This window comes from Buteo buteo, chromosome 4, assembly GCF_964188355.1.
Source record: "Buteo buteo chromosome 4, bButBut1.hap1.1, whole genome shotgun sequence".
NCBI classification, from domain to species: domain Eukaryota; kingdom Metazoa; phylum Chordata; class Aves; order Accipitriformes; family Accipitridae; genus Buteo; species Buteo buteo.
Window position 1 is genome coordinate 21,971,255 of NC_134174.1, and position 25,015 is coordinate 21,996,269.

Here is a 25,015-nt window from a genome sequence, read left to right on the forward strand (position 1 = left end):
GGGGGGTAAACTTGGATGCTGAAGAACGATGTTGGTGTATCCTTGAGGGTTTTTTCTTTGTTTTGGTGGTTTTCTCTTGCGTTTTGTTGGGTTTTTTTCACATCTGGGCATACAGGCTCAAATGAAGTCACACCTGAATACCCTCTATTTGTAACTATATGTCCTAAGAGTTAGTTACACAGTGATAAATTTTAAGTTACCATAGTTTTTTTTACACACGGTATTTCTGTATGCTTGGTATGGTAGTTGATATGACCTAGAAATATTAACATTTAGGAGAGGTTCTAGTTCTCATGAGTTAGAAGCAGCAGTGCAATTTCTTCCTGATGGTGAACTAAGCTGCTACAGACAGTTGTATTTGACTTCAGGTAGAATTAAGCTTCCCAAGAACATAAACTATGCATTTAATTATGTAATTAATTACATAACTACTTCTAGGAATAAAGGGAGTGTACCACAGTCCTTAATCAGCTGCAGATTAGCTGGATGGGTGAAAGACAAGCAATTCAGTCTTCAGATTCCTCAAAAATGTGAGAATAGTCCAGAAGCATATCTGTCATCTTTTCCAATAAATCAAGAAAACCTCTCAAAAGCTGAGATTAATTCATATAACGACAGTGGAGGAACAACATATGAGTCATTGAATAATACATCCGTTATGAAGAATGGAGTCATTCCAGGTACAGTGAAATGTTAACATTTGAATGCTGAGTGTTAATTTCTTAAAAGACCTGTAGGGTTGCTTGAGAAGACTTGCCTATGCTAGCCATAGCAATTGTGGTAACAGAATTTATTATAATTTGTTTACTACAGAAGAAATTAATTCTCAGGATACGAATTTATCAAAGACAAAAGAAAACTTTTCCTTGGTGAAAGATGACAATCTACATAATGGAGAAAATGAGCAAAGAGAAGATGTGGAACAACCAATAGAGCATGTCAAAATTACTGGAGAAATTGTCATACCACCAGGTGGAAAAACATACATAGTGATCATATGCACAGCTGTGTAAGTATTTTTTTCCATTGGTTCTGACTGATACAATGGCAACAAGTCATAAAAATTGACTTAATAGTTCCCTTATTCTGGGCACAGTTCTCTTTGGTGTAGGATAAAGTAAGCCAGTACATATTAGCAAATGATGTGGAATCCTATATTAGACCTTGTAAGTAGTTAGCATTTTAATGCTTGATTCTGATTTTTGTCAAAAGAAAATGGTAGTAATAAATGAAGAAATATAGTGGGAGTAGATAACTTCTCTTAAAAAAAAAAAATCACAGTAAGGTGAAGATAATGCCTACAGCTGGCTATATTCTTTTCAGGAGACCCATTGCTCCATGAGCATTGCTCCATGAGCACTAGAGCTAATGTAGATTTCCTGGGAATTTGAGTTATGTCTGATATGTTTCTTCTAGTCTCGGTACCCTGACGTCATACTCATGTTGCTACATGGCTGGATCTTAAACTTCCCTGTCCTGTGATATTAAATGCAGGTTATCTATGCTGACATAAAAAAAAAAAAAGAAAGAAAAAAAGCTTTCTTCCTTGAAGGTGTAATTAATAGAGGAAGTGGTTTGTAGATCTTGGAAAACGCTTAAACAAAAATACTTTGCTGTACAAAATATTTCATGGATTTAGTTAAGAATAAGAAGTAGGTTTGTGTGAGCTCTTTCAGAATTCAAGTAGGAACCTCATGCTGGAAAGCTTACTTTCATGTACTTCTCAGTTACTTCCAGCTATAGCTGTACAAACTGTGTACCGCAACCATTGATTGTTATGATCATAATTTGAAAGCTGAACAGGGGAAATCAAGGTCAAATGATTTCATTCATTGAAGTAACACTGCATTAACTTTCAAACTACTCCTATTACCATTTTGAATACTGAGGCAAGGGGTAGAAATTTTCTTAGGGGGATGTTTTAACTGCAGTTTGAAAGATAAGATGCAAGCATGGCCTGCCTTTGTGGAGAAAGGTGTGTGGAAAGAACAATTTATATTTCACTGCAGATCTGTAAATGACACAAAGTCTGAAAATCTTCTAATAATTTGGAACAATCTACACAAAATTCCATTGAGGCAGCAGCATGAAGGTAACAAGTGCTTGCTGGCCACTTAAGAGACCACAGAGACTGAAAATTTAGACTATAAATCTGGACAGTTCAGTGTCTGCACTGAGTTCATGTATCAGAGAAAACCAGGCTATAGCTTTAACTTGAGCAGGTAGTGTTAGTTGATATGAAAAAGTGGTACTCCTGGCAAAGAGAAAGTAAGCTGGTATCCTACTGGGATGCTTTTGTTTCAGACACATAGTAAGTAACAGTGTTGGACTGGAGAGAATTGGGCTCTGGGTAGTGCTGGGATGAGGTCATTAAGGGATTTCAGAGCAGATGGTGTGTGTTTGATCTTTTGTCTTAAGTTCCTTAGAAACCACTCTGAAGAAACTGTTCCCTCTGGATTTTGGGGGGGTTTTCCTCCCCTCTGTCACTCCTCAAGCACTGCTTACACATATAAAGTGTGCTTTTTCAGAAACATAGGATCTTTCCTTCTTTCTCCATTTGATGCCTTTACAGTTAGGGTTCAGTTCTGAGTAGCCTTAAGCAAGGTGGAGCAAAGCTGTTGCTGCCGTGAAGTGATATGCTTCAGGTTCCTTTGAAATATTTTGCTAATCTTTTTCAGTAACAGTAATTCCAAGGTATTCCTTGTGAAAGAAGTATTAATTCTGTGCCTAGTATGTTAGGGGAGGGTTCTCATTACCCAAGCTTTTGATGAAATTGGGATTTTGAGGCTTGCTTTTTTTTTTTTAATATATATATTATTATTTACGATACCTGTATTGAACTCGGGGTGGGGAGTAAGTAAGAGGAATTACCCTAAGTGAGCTGTTCTCATATGATACTGAAATGAGAATCTGCAATTTTATTTTAAAAAAATACTTATGGCTTGGGAAAATAAAAGTGTGAACATGATGGTTTTAAGAACATAACTTCTGCTTATTTGAAGAAATCCTGGACACAGTAGAGAACTCCTGTTGCTTGGTTTTTCTGATTTTACTGTTGGACGCTATATTGAAGCCACTGTAACAAATGAGGAAGAATTACTAATAGCACCTGTGGAACCATTTTCTCCAAGAAAGCCTAAAATTATTGCAGAACCTCAGCCAAGGAAGACAACAGTGGTTGCCCCTAAATACAGAAGGTACTGTGAATTAGACAAAAAAAATACTTACCTAATACAGCAATACCAAATAGAGCAGTATCTGTTCTACAATGCTCACAAAGAAAATGTGAAACTGGGAGAGTCTGTACATGTTTATACATGTATGTTGTAAACAAGGTAATTGTGGACATTACTGATAGAAGAGGTTGTTTTAGTAATGAACTGCTTGATTTCTTTGTCAAACGGGAGCTCTTCCCACTATATAATGTGGTGATAAAAAAGATAAACACCGTTGCATAGTAATCTACAAGTAACAATAGTGTTACTAATAAAAAAGATGGAAAATCAGGAATAGTTTTCAGAGAGAGCTTAACTCCTCAAGCAACTTCGACTTCTATATCTGATAAATGCTTCCTATCTTTCATTCAGAATTTTTCCTTTCACAAATAAGCTTCCATTATACTTACAGTATTTGCTTAGTTATAAAAATATCCCTAAACTGAAAAAGCAGACAAATGATGTTTTCAAATAATCTGTAACTGGAACACTCTACCTTTCTTCCCAGTATAGCAAACTTCTCAGTTGTCACTTTGAAGGAATCATTGGGTATGTTGTGCGTGTGTTTTGGTTTTATAGCCTTGGTGATGTGGCATGTTCATTAGCTGTTTTTCACATAACATAATTTGAGAATGCTAAATGATATGTCATGCATTTTTGTTTTAGAAATCGCAGAAAGTATTTTTCAAGCTTTCTCCCACATTATACCATACCAGATGACTTAAGAAGATGTGTGGAGCAGGAGTTGGACATACTGACCTTTCAGCCTTTCCTAGCAGAGGTATGCAAGTGTAGGTTTATGTAAGAAAGTATATTTTATGTAAGTGTGTTTGTTCAAGCTGGCTTTAATTTATCAAAAATATATAGCCCTTGGTGTAATAGTAGATGATGTAATACTGTTATCAAGTAGACTTAAGACTTTAGTCTGTATTCCGTAACTTCTGTGGGTTTCAGTATGTCACAGAATCCAAGCATACAAGAGTACAAAAGGGTAAATGTGACAAACTGAAAAGGAAGTGGAAGTATACTGCCAGGGGGATATTACAGAAGCTGAACAAAGATTCTTCTTCAGTCTCGCTTTTTAGGCGTCATTGGAAAGGGGTTTTGGGGGTGTCAGAACAGTAGTCCAGCAGTTGTTTCATAGCAAATGAAAGCAGAAATTCTTAAGTTATTGAAATAACAGAGGTTTCTTTTCTGGTTGTTCAAAACTTTTTCAAAAAAAATCCTCAGATTTCATTCACTATGGCTTGTTCAAATTCTTCCAGCAAGTACAGTGATTTCAGAATACATAAAAAAAAAAAAACCCAAACTCCAAAATCAAAAAAAACCACCACCAAACCTGAAGTCTAACAAGAAGATTACAGTGATTACAGTGATTCCTTCTCCAAAACTTTGTCCTGATTTCTGGTAGAACATTGCTGCAACACACTTTTTTTTTTTCCCCCCTAACTTTTTAAGGACTTAACTGGGACTGATAACTAATTTTTCGAAAATGTAAAAGGCTGTTGTCTGCTTTCTAAACAGCTCACAAAACCTGAGATCACAGCATTAAGATAGCATGTTAGTGACCCTCTCTCAAAAAGAAGATACAACTCTGTAGTGTTTAAAATAATTTTATACTGAAAGCCTGCCATTAATGGTAAATTTTTTTAACCACACCTTAAGATCTGTCTGGTACTGGTGACTGTTTTAAGTCTGCTCCAGAAAGCACTGTTCATTTGCCTTGTATTTGAGTGAGAAGATACCAAATAGGAAGCATTCTGTGCTATCAGCCGTTGTTTAGATAGAGCTTTGTACTGTTAGAGAATACCTCTTCAGTGAGATGCATTAAGCTCAGAGGGAGAAAGTTCAGGTTCTTTCAGCTTGCCATAAGTTGTATAATCATCAGTCAGGCCAAGACTGACATGACTCTCTCTTCACCCACCTCTGGGCAGTGTACTATTTTCTGGGATTGCTGAACATAGAACTCAGTTTGTAGACTGCCCCTAAATTCAGATGTTGAAAGTGCCGTTGTAGCAGGGAGAGACTTGGTGGCTGACTGACTATTGTATTTGAGCTCCAAGGACTATGCTAATTCTGCTTTGACTACTGAGGGAGCTTAGAATATTAGCTAGTGTATAGATACATGTATTTAGGTGCCTTAATTGGCAACTCAGTTGCTGTGCAGTCTGTCTTAAGAGGTGTTTTGTGTAATGTTAAGAATAGTGGGTTCCATATTTTAGTGCAGAAGTTACAACAGTAATGTATACTGTTTTGTTTTTCAGCCTCTTAATCTAAATAATTATAAAGCAAACTTTTCTACTCTCTTGTGGCTTGAAGAAATCTATGCAGAAATGGAGATGAAAGACTTTAACATGAGTGGGGTTACTTTGAAAAGAAGTGGGAACTTGTTAGTATTGGAAGTGCCAGGAGTAGAAGAGGGCAGACCTCACCTGATTACAGGTAGTAATTAATGTGAGATAAAGCATGTCGATCAATATTTTCAGTGCAATACAAACTCCATTGCTTATTCATTTGTTTAAAGAAGTCTTTCCTATATTTGAACACAGAGTTATTAATCTAGGCTACTAGACAGGTGAACTGCACTGTTAGTGTCTCAGTGTATTACAGTGACTGCTGTCTGAAGCAGTATTGCATGTGTCTGTTCTTATATGGAGCTTTCAGCAAAAATAAAAGTCTGCGATATAGTAATAAAAGACAATGGGTATATCAAAAGCAAAAGTTGGGAAAGTAGTTACAATTGAATTCAGAATCTCAAATAATATACAAGATAATGTTTTCAGGAGGTGTTGTCTGATGGCATCAATATTAGGTGCCTTTTAAAATGTAATATACAACTGCATATGGTATTTCAGAACAGATACTCACGAATACAGCAACTTTGCTGAAGTTAGTTTAGGAATTTGCAGGATGCTAGATGTTTAACCATGCAAAAGAGGAAGAAATTAAGTGGTATGGTGAGAATTTTACTATTCCTTGTAACAGTATGTTGCCTTTTTACTTTGTTTACAATTAGGTGATAAGGTGATACTGAAAAGTCAGGTCTACTCTGAGCATGTAATAGAGTACGTTGCCTATATTACTGAGGTAAGCAAGGTGTATGTACTGTTGAAAATACTGTGGCCCACAGGTTTCAAAGGGGAAGCTGACAATTCATGGAGTTAAAGAATAGTTTAACCTGACTTTCGGGAAGCCAGATTTTTTTATCTACGTGCTGAGTGGTGATTTTGTATTTTTACTGTATTTTTTTAAGTCTTTGGCTTCCCTATTCTTTCTAGATTATAATCTTTACCTGCTCTGAAAGCACTCATAATCTAGATACGCAATATGTTGATAGAAGGTAAATATAGATGTTCTTTTTGGAGGTAACGGGGGGGTGAGGGAGGGGTGTTCAATGTTTTCAGAGATGCTTCTTTGTGTTTAAAATACTAAACCTTCGTTAGTAAACTGGCTTTTTTTTTATCATTGCAACAGATATGTAATGAAGATGTTACTCTTAAATTTAATGCAGACTTTGAACAGACTTACAACTTGGAACCCATGGATGTGGAATTTGTTCACTGCAGGTATTTTTATAAGTTTCCAAAAAGTGGTATTTAATGATTTCTCTACTAAAGTGACTTCTAAAATATACATGACTGTCAATTGGTTGTTTTGGTGGATGCAGATAGAAGGAAATAATTAAGATCTTGCCAATTCTTTCACCTCTTTCCCTCAACACACCTTTACCACTACATTCGATAGTAAAAGACTGCAACTGTAGTCACAATATACAAAGAATTCTCACCTTAAGCCTCTCTAAATGATAGCACCAAAGCCAAGCAGTCAAATGGGGATGGGGGGGGGGGGGGGAGGTAAGTGTTTTGTTTTGAAGGGGGGGTGAGGGAGGTTCTTGGGTTTGGGGGTTTTTTTAAAGAAAAAAGAATATACTAATATGGCTGCAAGACTAAGCAAAAAAAATTGCTGATGTTAACCACCCATCCTTTTTTACCTTTATTTTGTTCATGGGATGTTGTTATCTGTATACAGTTGCTTAATCTTCTGTGCAAAGCTGATTTTACAGAGAACTTCCTTGAAAGACTGTCTAAGTCTGGAACACTAGGCCATCTTTTTCTCGCTGAAGAGCTTGAGAATGTATGTATCAATATTATTCATAGCAAAGCTGTTGATTGACGCTTCTGCAGCATATTTCTCAATAGATTCTTCTTTAAAAACAGTCTTTTTTTTAATATAAAACTCCTATTTTTATATGCACTAGTGTATAGTGAAAAAATACCAGATACTTTGTAGGTGTATGCTGTTGTAGTTTATGGAAATGTAAGCTTTTACTTTAATCTACAAATTTGTATTCTGATAACAGGCTTACTAGCAGGCGATGCCATTTGGCAGTTGAGCAAGCTATCTACCTGGGTGAAAAAGGTACACTTCAGTTGACTTAAGCTGTCTAGAGGAGTTTGTTTGTTGGGAATCTTGTGGTTTATATTGCTTTCACATCAGGACATACTGAGAGGAATGCATTGTAGTTTGTTCTTAGAGGAGTTTTCTGTAAATATTTATTTATTTACAAACAACTCTCTGAATCTAGAGTAAGTGTCATCAGAATGATTTCATCTGTTGGTGATCACAGGGAGAGGAGTGGAAACAAACTTCTGTGAACTGTTTGAGCCAATAAGAACTGTAGAAATCATGCTGTTAAAACAATAGCAAATGAAATGGCAGTGTTTTGTGTTACCTCAGAATTTATTAAAAAGCACTGATTTCCTGTTCTATGGTTGAGTAGAAGAATCCATATGACCTTCACACAGGTCTTTACCACTTTTAGTCCTAATAAACCAGTTTTGGCAACTCGGAGCAAGCTGACGTATCAGCAGTAATGTAGTCAGTGAAACGTGCACAGTGTTTGTGTGGCTTTCAATTTCTCTTTCTCTTTCTCCTTTAAATTTGAAGTGTTATTTCCAGAAGGGGTTGTCTTACAATCACCACAAGTTATCAAGACCCAGAATGCTACTGAGTATTGTGGTGTTGATGATGGCCTTGAACAATGTTCCCAGCAGGAACGTAAGGTATCTATTGTGTAAATGTTCCTTAAAATGCTGACTACCATTCAGATTGGTAACAGACACCTACTGTACAGCTATTGTTAGAAAGGATTTGCATAATGTGGAATATCAAAGAATCAAAGTTGTATTCTGCTGCTTTCTGATGACAGAAGTTTTTGTTTGCTGCCTGGGGACAGGGGATTTTATGATAACTGATACTATTAAGCTAACACTCCCATCTCAAATGGAAAGTGCTTATAAAAAAACTGTATGATTTATAATTGGAATTGTCAGATTTGCCTTAGACTAGTTTTTGTAGCTACTATTGAGTAGATACTTAAGTCCTGTCACTGTGGCAGGAAATAATTTTATGATGGAAGGTAATCATCCTGTTCTGAGTAGGTTTACCAAGGTTTCTTAACTTCTACTTAAATTATACGGAGAAAATGTAGAAATCTGTCTTAGAAAGGACTTCAGCAGGTTCCCTAGTCCTCCTTCCTATTTGAAGCAGGACTGTCACCAACACTAAATCAAGTTAGCTTTGGGGGGGGTGAGGAGACCATTTCTTTATTTTTGTCTAGAGGTTCTACAGCCTCTGCATAACCTGTGTTTCACCACCTCTCCACTCAAGGCTTTTTTCCTAATTCCCAGTACGAATCTTCCATCTGCAACTTGTGGATGTGGTCCATTGTTGTATCATATGTGACTACAAAGAAGAGTTTGTCTCTTTTGTAACTCTGATTTAAGCTGTCATGGGCTATTAGACTGCCTCTTTACCTCCTCTTGGCCAAACTAAAAACTCAAGCTCTCTCAGGTTCTCCCGTTCATAACAAGAACATGATTTTGGCTCATACAGTTCTAGCATCCACAGTAACCCAGGATCTTGAGAAGGGCCTGAGGATTACTACTCAGTCAGCTGGTTCTCGACCTATCTTAGTTCACAGTTATTCAATCCCAGGTGTGGAGCTTTCCACTTCTCCTTACTGAATTTCATGAGGTTTTCTGTTGTCTCTGTTGCCAAGTTTCTCATGGTCTCTCTGAACTGAAGATGCACCATCAGGCATTTGAGGTATGACTCCTGATTTTGTGTTGTCTGCAAATTTGTTGAGGGTGTTATTTGGTCTCATTGTAGTCATTAATGAAGATACCGAATAATATCAGTCCCAACAACAAAACCCTGGTGTTCTTACCTTTTCACTATCTTCCAGCTGAGTATTGAACTATTGATTAATACTTTTTGAGCCCAGCAGTTCAGTCAATTTTCAACTCATCTAACTGTCTGTTGATCTGGCTAATATGTCCTCAGGCTACAAATAACGATGTGGTAAGTAAACCATTTCAAAAGCCTTGCTGAAGTCAAGGAGTATTACAATGACTGCTTTTCTTTTGTCCACGTAGTAGTCTGTCCACATAATAGTCTCATTATAGAGGAAAATCAGGTTGGTCATGAGAGGTCTGCCCCTTGGTTTAGCTGTGTTGACTATTCCTGGTCACCCTTTTTTCCGATCATGTGAAGAACATGGAATCTGGAAGAACGTGCTCCATGATATTCTCAGGGACTGGAGTGAGACTGATGAGCTATAGTTCCCCAGATCTTCCTTGTCCATCTTAAATTGGAGCAATATTAGCTTTTTCCTGCTGTCAGAGGCATTCCCTGGCTTGTCATGATTATGTTTTTATTGTAGATAATACGCAGCAGTGTCCACAATTGAATCAGCATGGTGAATCACATCTACCCTATCCAGTGTCTCTAAGCAGTTTGTAGCATGGTCCTCCCCTTCTGTTACTTGTCCATTTCCTTCCCATACTGTTACTTTGCACAGGAGTCTGGAGCCCTGCCTGTGAGGCAGAAAGAACATTGAGTTCTTTCCCATATCATCCATCAATAAATTGTCTTCTCTTACCCATCTGTGAGCCTCCATAATCCTTGAACTGTCTCTCTTCCACCACAACACTTGCTAAATCTCTTCTTATTACTCTGTTCCTGCCACATTTTATCTTCAGCTGTGCTTTGATTTCTTTGACCTTCCTGATTTTTTCTGATTGTCCAAGCAGTGTTTTTATATTTTGCCTGTCCTTGTTTCTGCTTGTACTAAGCTTTTTATAAATTAATCAAGAAGCTACAAGCTTAGCTAAGCAGGCCTTCTACTGAAATTCCTGATGATCTTGTGCAACAGGATGGTTTGTTTATGAACTCTCAATAAGCAACTTTTAGCTCTCCTGGGCACCTTTTTCCCCACGTGGTAGCTTCCCAGAGGATTTTGCCTGGTGATTTCTTAGAAACTGAGGTTTGCTCTAGAACAGCCAGAGTTCTGACTCCACTGCTCTACCTTCTTAGCCTTCCTCCAATCTTGCAATCTCTGCAACAAAAGCTGGCGTATGGACACATGCTCTTTCCTGTATATGAGCAGCAAGTCTAGTAGAGTGTTGTTTCTGATCAGTATGTCAGCCATTTACGTTAGGAAGCTGTCACCAACTCAGTCTAGAAATTCTAAACATTTCCTGGGTGAATTGCAGCAGGTGTGTGAATGATTGAAATCTCCAGGAAGCTGCACAACCTGTGATCAGGACACTGATGTGAACTGTCAGAAGTCTCATCCATGTTGTCTTCCTTCTGGTGGGATTTGTTACAGTCTACCAGACAGTATGATTGCTGTTACCACAGCAGGATGGAACAACTCAGACATGTCTCTGGTTTTGCAATTAATAATGTGCAGTCAAGGAGCTCCTGCACATAGACCCAGAGCTGTGCTGGTGGGAGCAGCAGCACAGCTAGTTATTGTTCTGCAAGATGCCTGCTTCCGCTGGGGCCTTTCTGTTCGACTAGAAGTGTGGTGGAGAACATCACCTGGACCCCTCATGCTTACCCCAGAGCTATATGATCCTCCCCTTGATCTATTCAAGGTGTCACTTATCCACATGGGTAAGCAGCAAAAGGAGTAGTCAGAAGGACTAGATGAGCCTTGCAGTCTTTCCATGACATCCTGGCTCTGGGGAAGCAGCAAACATATCTGGATGATACCTCTGTCCTGTATAAAAAGGAGTAATCAACCTTTAACACTCATCACTTTACTGGATTAGGATCAGTATTATGAGTTGATTGAGGCATCTGGTCTAGAACCTTGCAAACACCACATTCCCTACAAGCAGTTTTCTTCCATGCTGCAATCTGAAAGAGGTATCATCTTGCTTAGTGGTATGGAGTGTGAACGTTAGCTTTTGTGGAAGGAAACAAGTTATTCAGCCATGGCTGACTGCGAAATAAATGTTTAATGTTAACATAAGCCAAACTTCTAGAAGTCTTAAATTTAAAAGGTGGGAATTCCTAGCACCAACTTCTACTACTCTATCTTTCTGTTTTCACAGTAGATATTCTATTTAATGGGATAATGCTATTTAATGGGAAAAATTAAATCCTAGCAACTTCAAAAGTGTTAGTGAAGATGGTTTCCTGTCATCTTAAGGTTATAAATGCATTTATCTTCACTTGCTGTTTTCAGGTCAAAAAACTGCAGAACCAACAAGTAAAATGCATGGCATCAAGCGAGATGAACATAACAGATGTGATAAAAGTAGCTGCGCAAACAAGCCAACTTGGTATACTTTAATACTTTATATTCGAGTATAGACAGTTCAGGATTGCAACCACTTCAGTAAACCGGGGCTGAGTAAGATACCTTTTAGATGTCCTTGTGCTCTGTCTTTTAAAGACAAATTCTAGAACAGTGCTAGCAGGAAGTTTCATTAGATTCCTTCTGTGGATTACTTAAACATCTCCAGTTCACAGAATCATAGAATGGCTTGGGTTGGAAGCGACCTTAGTTCCAACCCCCTCCCCATGGGCAGGGACACCTTCCACTACACCAGGTTGCTCAAAGCCCCATCCACCCTGGCCTTGAACACTTCCAGGGAGGGGGCGGTAGATATCTAGTGATATATTTTGTACTGAATAAGTTATCATTTCCCCATTGTTTACTGGAAAATTTTTGGTCATGTTCAAAGTTTCCAGCTTGTTACTGGGATGCTGTGTCTCATCCTTGGGATAGCTACTTTGCCAAAGATGCTAAAACTTTAGAAAAGTTTTCAGAAAGCCTAGACCATTCCTATGCTTTTCTGGAATGTGTGACTTTAAATAATCAGTGTACTTAATTGCCAAAGAGGGTGATTTTATCACTCTGTAGCAATAGGATGCCTAAAGAAATATGGAATAGATTACCTAGAATGCACTTCTGTCCAAGGGTTAGTAAGATTCTGCTGTGGAAAGCTAAAGCTAGGCTAATTCAGACAGGATTAAAAAAAAAAAAAAAATCTGTAGTCATGACTTACTACTCGTCATCTAGTACTGGTACTATCCCTGAAGTACCAGTTACTGAAAGTTACTGAAATTTTGCTATTCTAGATTAAAAAGGTGAGCTTGATGCTAAAATTACTGATTAGTTTTTACAGATTGTTGGGTTATGTAATCACAGTTCTTTTTCTGGCCTTCAATTTTGTTAAAGTTCCAATACACTTCTGAAATATTGACGCCTTATTTCCTACATGCTATTCTATGAAATCAGAATTTTTGAGAAATTCATTGGTTGTTACCACATAAGGAAAATGAAAACTTTTTGAAGCATAATGTGAATTGGAACTGCTTTAATCTACATATGTTAAAAAATATTTATGTGGACTTTTAAAATGTGCTTATCTTGATTATAGTTGGTGAAACTGTGCCACTTAAACAGAGAGCTGGTGAATTTTTCAATCCTATGCTGAATGAGCAACAGAAACTGGCAGTGAAAAGGATACTGAGTGGTGAATGTCGCCCAACACCTTATGTTCTCTTTGGACCACCAGGAACTGGAAAAACATTAACAGTAATTGAAGCTATTTTACAGGTAATGGTGGATGACAAATCAGTGATCTCTAATCTTTTCAGTGTTGGAAGACTTATAGTAATTCTGTAAGTACCGTCATATTTTTTCCCCCAAGGAGTTTTCAAAATACTCTTTTTAAGATCATTTTCTATAGCTCCGTGAAAGCAGAAGGATCTTTATGAATTTAACAGAATTCCTGAATGGCTTATTTTTAAGTCTTCATGTCTTTGTCTTTAAAGCTTTAATGAATAGTATCTAATTTGTGATTCTAGTAGCGCATAATATAGTAGTGCATAATAGATTCATGAAGCACAGGTATGTTATCCATAAATTAATTCTGCTGTTGGTACACTCAGTTTGAGAGTACTTGGTCATGAATGTCAAGACTAGTGTTCTTGAACTGCAAAAGGATAGATGACTATAATGTGTATGCAAAACTCCTCTGGATTCTGTATTCAGTGAAAAAAAAATGGGCATGTTTGACCTATTGCCACTTCTCTAAATAACCTTTTTTAATGTCCTTCTTCTTTAATGTAGATACATTATACTCTACCAGGTAGTCGAATTTTGGTTTGTGCGCCATCAAATGCTGCAACAGATCTGATATGCTTACGGCTGCATCAAAGCAATCTGTTAAAACCGGGAGCTATGGTCCGAGTTAATGCTAGCTTCAGGTCAGCAGAGGTAAATATTATAGATATTTGCCACTTAATATTTCCATTTTAATATTTTGATCTTAAAATACTGATTTAGTAATGTAACTATCAGTGGTTATTAGGCTCGTTAGGCTTGTTTAGGCTCCAAAGTATGAACATACTACTTCAGCTTTTCCAGAAGATTAACTGGAAAATGTTGATCATGGTCCTTAATTTGATTGTATGAGCATAGAATCTTAACCTCTTTCCTGCAGTGCTTAACTCCACAAGCAGCACATACATATTAGTGGGGTTTTTAATGTGGTAAGATGCTTTGACTTAAAAAGCAATCCTAGAATGTGTTACTGAAGGCAAGCCTTTGACTCCAAATTAAGACTAATTACACAGAAAAGTAAGCAAGTGGGATTGTCATCTTTATACAGTACACACACACATCATGTGTGCATTTTGTGTATATGTATATATATACAAATATGTATATGAAACATCCATATGTTCAATTTTGATCCTTACAATAAAGAAAAAACAGATGTGTTGCATATGCACTGATTTGTTTAGGCAAATTAATGAAGAATTCATTTCAGTGTTTGAATAGGTCTAAATCTAAATGTTTTGCTCAGCTTCTAAAATAGATTTCAGTGGGCTTTTTTATTCAAATTAAAATGTCTAGTTTTAGAGCGGCATTTAGTTTTACAAAATACCTCTTTGTTTCTGCAGCAAATTGATGACATGGTGAAACCTTACTGCAAAGATGGTGATGATATTCAGAAAGCATTGTGGTTCAGAATAATAATTACCACATGCAGCAGTGCAGGAATGTTTTATCAACCATCAACACGGTAGAGTACTATGGATATGAATATCAGAGATAGCTGGATGCTACAAAACCCAGAGTTTTTAGATACCCTCTGTACCGTAACTTGAGCCGTTTTAATACAGTTTATTGCATGTGCCTCTACTTTGAAATTGTCATCCTAGAAGACCACTTGGTTTTAGTAATGTTTCAGCAGAGACTTTCTCCATGGTAAATTTAAGAATTATCTTGAATAATGTTACACATTTTTGACACAATAATTTCTCCTCCACTACCAGTGGGAGCCTTGGAAATTATATTGCTGTTGACAAACACTGTGGCTCAAAATGATTATCACACTGAAAATTATGTTGTATTTGGTTTTTATCAAGCCACCTTTACTAACTGTAAACAACCACCATGTCAAGTGTTGTTAACTAAAGATTCCACTTTGATTTTAACTTTGTAAAAGGACACTCTGAAGCCTAACTGGCTTGAGTTCTTTGGTAGAAACAAAGCCTGGGGATTGTCTTTGCTATACCAAGTGCATTGTTCTAGTTAAATAGCTGAAGGAAATCAAGAAAAAAAACAAAAGCTTTTCCAAGTGTCTTAACTGTAGTATAAACAATGCTTTAATTAAGATAACCAGTAGTTATGTATACCTGAGTATGTAAGCGAAATCAAATGGTAAAGTAAAGTTATTGGGTTGGTTTTTGTATATTCTGTGGTGAAAATAGCTATCTTTGCTCTGTGTGTGGAGTTGCCTGGCACACTTGACAAGGAAGTTAACAGAATTGCTGAGGTCAACCACAGGGTGGCAGAATGAACTAATCTGAAAACAGCCCTTTTTTGGGTTCATGTTATTTAATTCTAGGCTTGGACACTTCACTCATGTGATTCTGGATGAGGCAGGGCAAGCAAATGAACCAGAGAGCCTGATTCCTATTGGGTTGATTTCAGAAGCTAATGGACAGGTAGTTCTCTTAACATCATTTACTGAAAGGAAAAAAGTTATGGTTTACTGTTTTTTATTTTTCTGAATGATGTAGAATGCAAGCAGCCACTTCCTAGTAACGAATATGGAACTATGAGTACTTGTAATAAATCTTATTCATGCACAATATCCATTTCCCACACTTAAACAAGTGGGTTTACATCAAAAAGAAGTCTATGTTGGTAGGACAGGATTCAGTGTGTGGAAGATGTCAAAATAAAAATATGCTTTCTTAGTTTAAAACAATGAGGTACTTCTGTCCTAGGCCTAACACTTCTTTGCAAACAGATTAGATGTTTGGGGGAAGGCAGAATACTTGATATAAATTAATCTTTGAATTCTGAATTGTGTATGTTGTTATTGAAACTATATTTTTTAATAACTGATTTAATACAAGATGGATTTTTTTAATTGCATATACAGGTAGTTCTTGTTGGAGATCCAAAGCAGTTAGGGCCAGTAATAAAATCTAAAATTGCACTGACTTTTGGATTAAATATGTCCTTGCTGGAAAGACTGACATCAAGAGAGATATATCTGAGAGATGAGGATGCTTTTAGTGCCTGTGGAGCATATAATCCTTTGTTGGTGAGTAAAAATACAATTTTAATTAATTTTTTAATCTAAATGAAAAAAGGAGAAACTGTGGTTCCTGCTGTTTCCTTACCACCTTTTTGCTCCCTGATGCTTAGTGATAAGTCTAGCTTGAGCTTTAGTTCTCTAGGAGAGCTTGATTATTTTGAAAATATACTCTGAATAGCAAGGATGCTGAGCCCTCCAGCTCTTCTTTGAAGGGGTTGTCTATTCTTAAGCAGAATAAGTCAAATATGTGCACAAAGCAGAATTCTAAATAATGGCTTAAAATTCCCTTCCATCTCCATTGTCCACATTTACTGTAACTTCTTAATTTTCCACAAATGAGCAAGTAGAACTTCTACTTTCAACATAAAAAGATAAACAAAGTCTTCTCTTTAAACATAAAGATTAATTTTGCAAACATCACATTTCAGGAAGGGAAAAAAGAAACTGTTCCTGTTTCTTTATCACCTCTTCCTCTGAAGGATGGCTTCCCAAAACTCTTGTATGGTGAAGTACCTGAAGTCTATGTTAAGTGGCAGAGGTAGCATAGTACATAAATGAGCACAGATGTTTCAGCTGCTTTAGATTATTGTCTGAATCTGAAATATAGGGTTAAAGTTAAACTTACTAACTTGCCTTCCCATTCTTGTGGTAATATATTTGAAGAATTAAACTGAGAGCAAAAGATGACTAGATGACCATTTAAGCAGAAGAGGGAGGAAATCTGATGGCAGACTTTAAGGGGGAAAGTGAGAGTGTTTGGCCCTATGCTTTAGGTTGGGTTCAGCCTACCGAGAAACCTGGCATGCTTCCTCCTAAAATCTGTTAGGGCAAACTTATCATTATTGTGTTCATTATACAATGCGTAAGGAGAATTGGCACAGTGAGAGAGCAGGAAGTGTGAGGGCTTTAGGGATACCGTTGGACTTAAGTATCATATGTTAGTCTTTTTACAGGACATATTTTTTCTGAGCTGGTTATTGCTGACTGGAATGCTTCCTTATGGCTATTCTTTCATTTAAAGACAAATACATTTCTGGTTTCTAAGGCCAGCTTCTATTAGCTATTCTGATGGTCCCTTTCTGCCTGTGAAGACTTCCTCAGAAAACCATGTTACATCCATGGAAAGCCCATGAAAAGAATCTGACTCTCTTGGAAAAAAAAAAGAGAATGTAACTTTAGATCAAATGTTTTAAGAAACTGGAGAATGACCAATTCATCTATCATGTATGTTCTGTTCTTTTTTTCTTTCTTTTTTCTTTTTCCTTTGGAGGGGAAGGAGGTGGTCCTTCAAAACTGCTTTTATTTAGTATTTACTTATATAAGATCACACCTGCAGCTTTTGCCTTTAATACAGTTCTTTGGCAGCTTTAGAAAAGCTAAGTGCTAGAGGATGGTAAGATAGTATCTCCTTGGGAGCTGTGTACTATGAAGTCTGATGAATAATTACCTGTTACAGATTTTGGTTTTTTGTCTTTGCAGATCACAAAACTTGTAAAGAACTACAGGTCACATTCTGCATTGCTTGCCTTGCCATCTAAATTGTTTTATCATAAGGAGCTAGAAGTTTGTGCAGACACTTCAGTAGTAACTTCTTTGTTGCACTGGGGGAAGTTGCCCAGGAAGGGATTTCCATTAATTTTTCATGGAATAAGGGTATGTATAATGTAGATGTAGTGAAGGTATGAATAAGGAGGCCTGATAGAAGTTTGCTGATGTTGTAGATAAGTTTTCTGTAGAATGCATTCTAGAAAGAATATGAAAAAAAGAATAAACTCTCTTTTGCAAGTAATGTGACTTCCTCACCATCTGGTTTTAGAAACAACTACTGAAGTCAAATATTTGCTAAGAATATGAGCAGCTGTCCATTGAAGTGTATTGTGGAGACATTTTGGTACAAATTTAAATTCATAGCAGATTGACCAAGATGGGGCTACACTCAGCTGCCTTTAGATTGCTTTTGATGAGAGTTTGCTACATTAGAGTGAATACAAGCCTCTAAAACTAGAGGATTATTAAGGCTTAAGTAGGCAGGGGAAAAAATAGTACTTTGGAAAAAAACTTTTTCTTTAGTCTTCCAAGAAGTTAGTAAGAAGTGATAATATCCACTGCTTGGAGATACTTGGTTTTGAACTCTTGTACCTTGCACAAAACCAAGATACCAGCTTGCTAAAACATGTTATTCTGAGTTGAGATTGAACTCCTTTGTTGCACACTTAAAGTACTCTTATCATAAATTCTGCAGCTTAAAAAAACAATATAAAATGTCAGCTGATACTTGTTCATCAAAGGGTGTATAGCAAAGAGGAGAAATTGTATATAACATCACATCACTTTTTTTTTTGCATTTAGGATGTATAAGAATAATCTATTAATAAATATAGTCACTTCTGCACCTGGTCTTCATCATCTTGTTTCCTTTCACTAATACAGGGCAGTGAAACACGTGAAGGTCACAGTCCTTCGTGGTTTAATCCAACTGAAGCAGTTCAAGTAATGCAGTACTGTTGCCACCTTGCTAAAAATGAAAATGCTGCAGTGTCAGTGACTGATATTGGAGTGATTACACCATATCGTAAACAGGTATAAGTGATGTCTAAGAAATTCAAAGTTGCTGTATTTCATCTTGTGGTAAAATACATTCACATTGTGGCTGTGGTTTGTTAAAGCAAGGAGGCATATCTCAAAACTTCACTGTTCCATGTCATATTACACAGTGTATTATCAATCATTAATGATGTTTCCGTTAAAATCTAAACCTAGAGAAAGACAGCAGTAATGGCATTCTACTTTTTTTAGTTTTAAAAATCAGGAAATGGTAAAGGACAGATCTGCTTGCAGTTTTGGAGACAGAAGCAGATTTTTTCAGTTGTTGGGAGTAAAGAGCGCAAGTCAAGAATTTATTATCTAACAGCTGGAACAGCAATCTGATTCTGTCACTCTCTGCACTGAGGAATGGAACAAAAGGGAAATGTAGTGAAGTAGGTGGCATGTCACCTTGTTATGGCTTTGAGGAAACTAGAGGAATTGGGACTTCTTACCTGTCCTGTAGTCAGACTTGACGTTTGTGCTGCTATTTAAACCTGTAGAGAATGTTGAATGTTAACTTAAAATGCTGTGCTTTTATTTTTAAAACTATTTATATTCAAGTCTATTAAGTATGTGATGTCTGCTTTCATTTTAAAAGAAGATTAAATCTCCTTTCATTTCCAGAGGATGCTCTGGACAGTGTGCATATTGGTTTTTCTTGATGTTCACATCTCAGTATTCACGGCTTTGCATGTGTGGGTTGGGGGAAACACTGTGAGGTATGTGGAAAAGCCCAACCCCTTCTGAAGAAATCTCACTTGCAAATTAGAGCTCTGCCTGTACTGACCCTACTGGTCAGGTGTATGCACCTGCCTATGTTTACAATTACTGTTTATTTTTCAAATATTTATGTATAGTATTGATGTGACTGAACCTCTTATACTCCCTAAAACATTTCACATCATTTAATATGGTTATGTCCTTCATCTGCCTATGATGCAAGATATATAATAGTAACGTCTGCTTCAAGAAAGTCACCTTGTATTGCAGGAACACTGATTAGAAAGTAGTCATTGACTGTAATCCTTAGCTTAGCCAGGCACGATTTCTTGGTAAATTTCTTGGAGCACTTAAGGTATAGTCTCCAAGCAGTTTTTAGCAGATGGTAATATACTGATCCCATGCATACCAGCATTCCAGTGCGTGAGACTCCTTGTTCCCTTTCTCTTTTGGGGAGGGTACTTAAGGTCACATCTCACCTCTGTCTTTCACTCTGCATGATGGAGCTGGCAAGCAAAGGTGGAATCTCTGCACAGTCTTGAGGGGCTGAGGGAAGCTGCTTGCCCTACCACATCTGTGGTAAGCATGGTTTTGGATATAATGCACACTGGAAGAAGAGGGTTGATGGATCTAAGTTGTTCTTATTAAAATCTGGATTATTAAAAATCTGTTGATTTCTGTTTAAATGATGGTAGTGAGTGCTTCACCTTCTAAGTTGTATAAGTGTGATGCTTCTTAGGGAAAGTTACCAGTTTATTTTAAAACCTTAGTAGTGGATGATGGCTAAGCTTGGTGTCGGCATTCCGTGTGTTAAATCACATACTTGTATATTGTAGTATGTTTTCAGTTCTGAAGTAATATATTCTCAAATGTAAAAATAAATTCCTTCAAATGCTTCTTTTTTTTTTTTTCTTGGTAGGTGGAAAAAATTCGATTTCTTCTGAGAAGTATTGATTTGGCAGACATTAAAGTTGGCACAGTAGAAGAGTTTCAAGGGCAGGAGTACATGGTTATCATCTTATCAACAGTATGTGTATTTGTTGTGGTCCTGCAGAGAGTTTTTGTATATGTCCAATTGTCTATGTTTCCTTTTTGATATTGAGCTTTTAAAAATATAAATTTTTGAAAGCTATGTTTTTGTCAGTCTGTCACAGTATTTGAAAACAGAGCTTATTTTTAAATGCGTGAAACAGTACAGCATCTGTGATTTTGGGGTAAACCTTAAACCTTTGTAGATACTCGTGCTGAATTTATTTTAGAGTTTCATGTGAATAATGTACCTTTCACTTAAGTGTGCATAGGGAGAATGGAAACTGGATGCATTATAAATATTAGAGAGACAACTGTGCAAGTCACAGTATTAAAAAGTAATTGCTATTTGATTTTAAAAAGCTGATGTAGGTTCTTTCATTCTTTTTCACCTTCAGTTTGAGAACTGTCACTTAATGGTATGCAGCTGACTACTTTCTAGACACCAATGCTGACTGTGCCTAGAAGCTTAATACCCTTAATCAGAATTTATTTATTTTGCATTGGTAGAAGAGCACTTGGTAGTCTTTCTTGATCATCTTGATGGTGCACTTTAAGTGCTGTGCTGGTTGTATTATAGGGATGTTGGTAAAGGTGCTAGTTTTTTGAATCTGAAGCTATCAAATGCCTTGAAGAAAGGGTCTGGGGAAAAAAAAAATAATCCATGCCGTGTTTCTACTTCAGCAGTATGCTAGTCACAGGCTATCATTTTAATAGTACATCACCTCCTTTATTCACAGTTGGTTTTGGTTGACCACATCTATGGAAATGTGAAGGTATAGGGACGTAAACTGCATCACTAGAGATTTTTAGATAACCATGAAAATGCGGGGGTATTTAGTTTTGCTCTGTGCAACAAATAGGTCTTTCAGAAAAGTGCTGACAAAAGGGAGCATTCAGGAAATGTGGGAAGATGCACACGTTTGGGAAGATGATGTTTGTGGATTTGTGTTGAGCCCATCCCTTGTATTTGACAAAGGGGGAAAGAAGATTGTGTCAGAGTACTGGGAGGGAGTTGCTGTTATTATCTGGAAGCTGGCAGCCCTTGTCTCTCACCTTCTCTTGCAAATTTGATGATTAGTGTGCTTCAGCAGACGTCTGTTTTTTCTGAAAGATCTCAGTGCACGTTACCTGCAGATGACAAAGATGTAGTCATAGTTTTTGGGCAGTTAACTAGAGTGTGGAAATCCTCTCTGAGCAGCTGAGACATCAGGTTTCAGAAGACTTGGCGGTTGAGCTGAGGTTAGGTGCAGGCGTATGCCAGTTCCCTCTCTAAATGCTAGATATTATGCCAGTGCATGCACATATCCCTGGTGTTTGAATTCACATGAAAGCCCCGTAAAGGGAAAAACTACAGCAGGTTCTTTATGTCCTACTTTCTGTCCCTTGTCTTCTCAAGCATGTAAGATTGTTGGCTGCAGCTCTTGACAGGAGACAGTTCTTTGTGCTTTTAAACAGAAATCAGTGCAGAGTTGAGAAGTGTAAGCAGCAGCTAAGTCAGCTGCCAGCTACTGAGGCTTTTTGCAGACAGCATCTTGCTACCAGGATATGTGATACCAATCCTTTATGTTGTGAGACAACATCCATCAAATATGCACTGTTGTAGGCACACTGAACTCCTGGACAGGAGTAAAAATCTGTGCTGGATCACTGGAAAAGCAGGGTGAATGCTGGGGTGGAGGAACAGTTGGGTTTTGGGCGTTCTTTTGTGGCTTGGGAGAAGAGTTTGTAGTATTTTCATAGTGGTACTATTCTTACTTTCTTTGTTCTGTGTCATACCATAGCTTTTCAGTCCAGCACTGTTTCTCTCTTAAAGTAGTTCTAACTATGTACTATGCTCCTATTTATAAGAACTCATTATTTAGGTCATGAAAATCTTCTTTTATCAAAGATTGGTTCAAATATAGATGAAAGAGATAGAGGTGAAATTTAATGAGCAGTAGTTACAGCACACTAGTTGCTTTGGCTGTTTTTTCTAAGCTAGTCAAAGCACACTGATGAGACTATTGAAGAAAACTTGCAGAAAGACACACTGTGAATTGTCATTCAACTCTAAAAATTAGAATACCAGCAGCTCTAGCATTTCTTCTACTGACAAGATAAAATCACTTTTTTTTATGAAGCAATTCTGGTATCTTGTGTTTCAAATTACAGTGGATAGTCCTGATGCTAAATTAAAACTAGTACACCATTCTCTTGAAATTGCTGAAGTTGCATTAGCAAACTGTTGGAGAATAGACCTGTGGGAAAGCCAATGGTGGGAAATAATTAGCTAGCTGAAATTTGGATTATGAAGCTAACTTGTGCATTGTTGACATTGAGCTGTGGATTGCTGCAGTAAGCAAATATTACGTTAAGGTTACACTATGGCTAGGTAAGTTGCTTTCTCATTACTCTATTTCTAAAATTATCCATGATTAATTTTAGGTGCGATCTCATGAAGGCTTATTTGGTGATGACATGTACTGTTTGGGCTTTCTCTCTAATCCGAAGAGATTTAATGTAGCAATTACTAGAGCAAAAGCTTTGCTGATTGTTGTGGGAAATCCTCATGTTCTTGTGAAAGTAAGTTTTGTTTTTATATCTTTGAATTGCATGTGGTATTTGTCACAGTAAATGAATGATTTGGGGGGTTAATCTGATGTGAGGGAACATCAGATTATGTTAAGAATTGGTACACTGTGCTCAGTCTGCATTTGGGAATATCTGAACTCCATAGGTTCCTATAAGTATGGACTGTTCAGGCACCTACACAGTAGCCTTCCAAGCACAAAGGAAATTGTAATGCTGATCTGTGCATACGGGTTCCTACCTCCTTTTTCTGTTTAGAAGAGGTCAGAACCTTGATGCTGAAGTTCTCCAGCAGCCTGCAAGTCCAGTAAGCATGTTCTGAATAATCTTACGCAATCAGATTCTTCACAAAATGCAGTTGCTTCACTTTTTAAATGGAGGGTGGTAGAAGTGATTATTCCCAATTAATATAACCGCCTACCAGGGAGGTGGTCTCCTTTTGAACCCATGCACAGTCCTTCCATAGGAATAAGGTGAGTTTTTCTTAATATCTGCTAAGATGTTATGTTTGACTTTCTGGACAAGAAGGAAAGCAGTATTCCAGAAATGGTCTGAATAGAAAGTTCAGTCTTCCTACAGCGATGTGCAACAAGTGTAACTTACAGCAACTGTAGCTATCTTCCTCCCATGTTACTACACCATGCTTGCACCATTTGTAGAGTTCTATTTCTGGAAAAGATCCTATTAAATCTCCTGCATTCATGTGCTATGTTAATTTGTTTGAAAATTAACTTCACAGAGCAGTATGATTTAAATTAAACATTAATCTTCTCTTGTAGGATCCCTGTTTTTGTGCACTGTTAGAATACAGTTTAATGAATAGAGTTTATGTAGGTTGTGACCTGCCTTCAGAGCTGGAACGCCTGCAGAAGTGAGTGTCTGGTCTTCGCTTTAACCTTGCTAGATATGGATCAGTTTACAATATTTTTAAAGCTAGTAATCATTTGAAAGATTGATAAATACAACAACCTGTCATATCATAGTAAGATTTGATTTTGCAGTTTTAAGTACTGTAGACATAATAACATGTAATGCAATTGTATTTTCTTTCTTCCCATAAGAAGAGTCTAAGCACTAACTATTAAATAAGAGCTGTTGTTAACTTTGGTATTGTATGTATCTCTAAATGTTGCATTACATATTTGACGACCATAAGGATTTGGCATTGGGGGGGGTGCAGGGGAAATGTCTAAGGTGACTGTACTGTAATTAAAGAAAATTGATTGAAGATTGATTTAAACATGTCCCTTCTAGTAACACGTAATACGTTGTTACAAGAGTATTATCTACTAGATCAAACATTTTTTTCTTTTTTAATCAAAATTGTTGTTTGTGGAAAGATAAGCAAAATTTTTATCTTAGTCCCTTTAACTGACAGATGTGACTAGTTTTTCAGTGTTCAAGATGCATTCAGTCCTCATCTGTTTTGAAATTAAGAATATTTAACAGAAATTTGGTAATGAGCAAATCCAGCACCTTTTGTCCTGAGGGAAGGCATGTGTTCTGAAATGGTTGGAAGTTTCTCCAAACAAGACTTTTAATACTTTTTTTTAAGGAGCGAAGAAGTTGAAATTTAACAGTATACAATAGTAGTGGCAACTTAATTGCTTTTCTGTTTAAATTGTGTACAATTTTATGCCTCTGCATAGAACAGTATGCCTGAATCTATAACAGTATGCCTGAATCCTACAAGTTTCAGAGAAGAAATTGATGAACTCTTACATTAGCTTTTTCGTACTTTATAATTTTTTCAGCTTCTCAATTTTCTCAAACTTCTGTAGTGCATCCTAAAACTGGACCATCCCAAGGACATATATGTCTTGTAATTTTATTATGGGACTGTTACAGTAATATATCCAGAATGTGAACTGGAATGATACATGAGTATCTCCACTTTACTGATGTTGAGTATCTTAAGCCAAGCATACTTAAAACCCTACTTCCAGTTCTTAAGGCCTTTGTATATACAGC

At 37.0% G+C, this 25,015-nt stretch overlaps 1 protein-coding gene across 2 annotated transcripts in view; it reads left to right on the forward strand.

The window, feature by feature from the left end:
* MOV10L1 (Mov10 like RNA helicase 1) overlaps positions 1 to 23,919 on the forward strand; it is a 38,724-nt gene extending 14,805 nt beyond the window's left edge. The window contains exons 7-26 of one of the 2 annotated variants that reach the window (XM_075026791.1): positions 439 to 680; positions 814 to 1,009; positions 3,003 to 3,197; positions 3,882 to 3,996; positions 5,480 to 5,657; positions 6,232 to 6,302; positions 6,690 to 6,781; positions 7,576 to 7,634; positions 8,163 to 8,278; positions 11,755 to 11,851; positions 12,956 to 13,134; positions 13,651 to 13,797; positions 14,487 to 14,608; positions 15,437 to 15,536; positions 15,980 to 16,144; positions 17,618 to 17,791; positions 18,569 to 18,718; positions 20,364 to 20,471; positions 22,901 to 23,038; positions 23,824 to 23,919. In XM_075026791.1, the coding sequence (XP_074882892.1) occupies positions 439 to 680; positions 814 to 1,009; positions 3,003 to 3,197; positions 3,882 to 3,996; positions 5,480 to 5,657; positions 6,232 to 6,302; positions 6,690 to 6,781; positions 7,576 to 7,634; positions 8,163 to 8,278; positions 11,755 to 11,851; positions 12,956 to 13,134; positions 13,651 to 13,797; positions 14,487 to 14,608; positions 15,437 to 15,536; positions 15,980 to 16,144; positions 17,618 to 17,791; positions 18,569 to 18,718; positions 20,364 to 20,471; positions 22,901 to 23,038; positions 23,824 to 23,919 (2,740 nt within the window). The remainder of the gene's footprint in view (positions 1 to 438; positions 681 to 813; positions 1,010 to 3,002; positions 3,198 to 3,881; positions 3,997 to 5,479; positions 5,658 to 6,231; positions 6,303 to 6,689; positions 6,782 to 7,575; positions 7,635 to 8,162; positions 8,279 to 11,754; positions 11,852 to 12,955; positions 13,135 to 13,650; positions 13,798 to 14,486; positions 14,609 to 15,436; positions 15,537 to 15,979; positions 16,145 to 17,617; positions 17,792 to 18,568; positions 18,719 to 20,363; positions 20,472 to 22,900; positions 23,039 to 23,823) is intronic. The other variant, XM_075026793.1, reaches the window with a different exon arrangement.
* Positions 23,920 to 25,015: the final 1,096 nt, after the last annotated feature.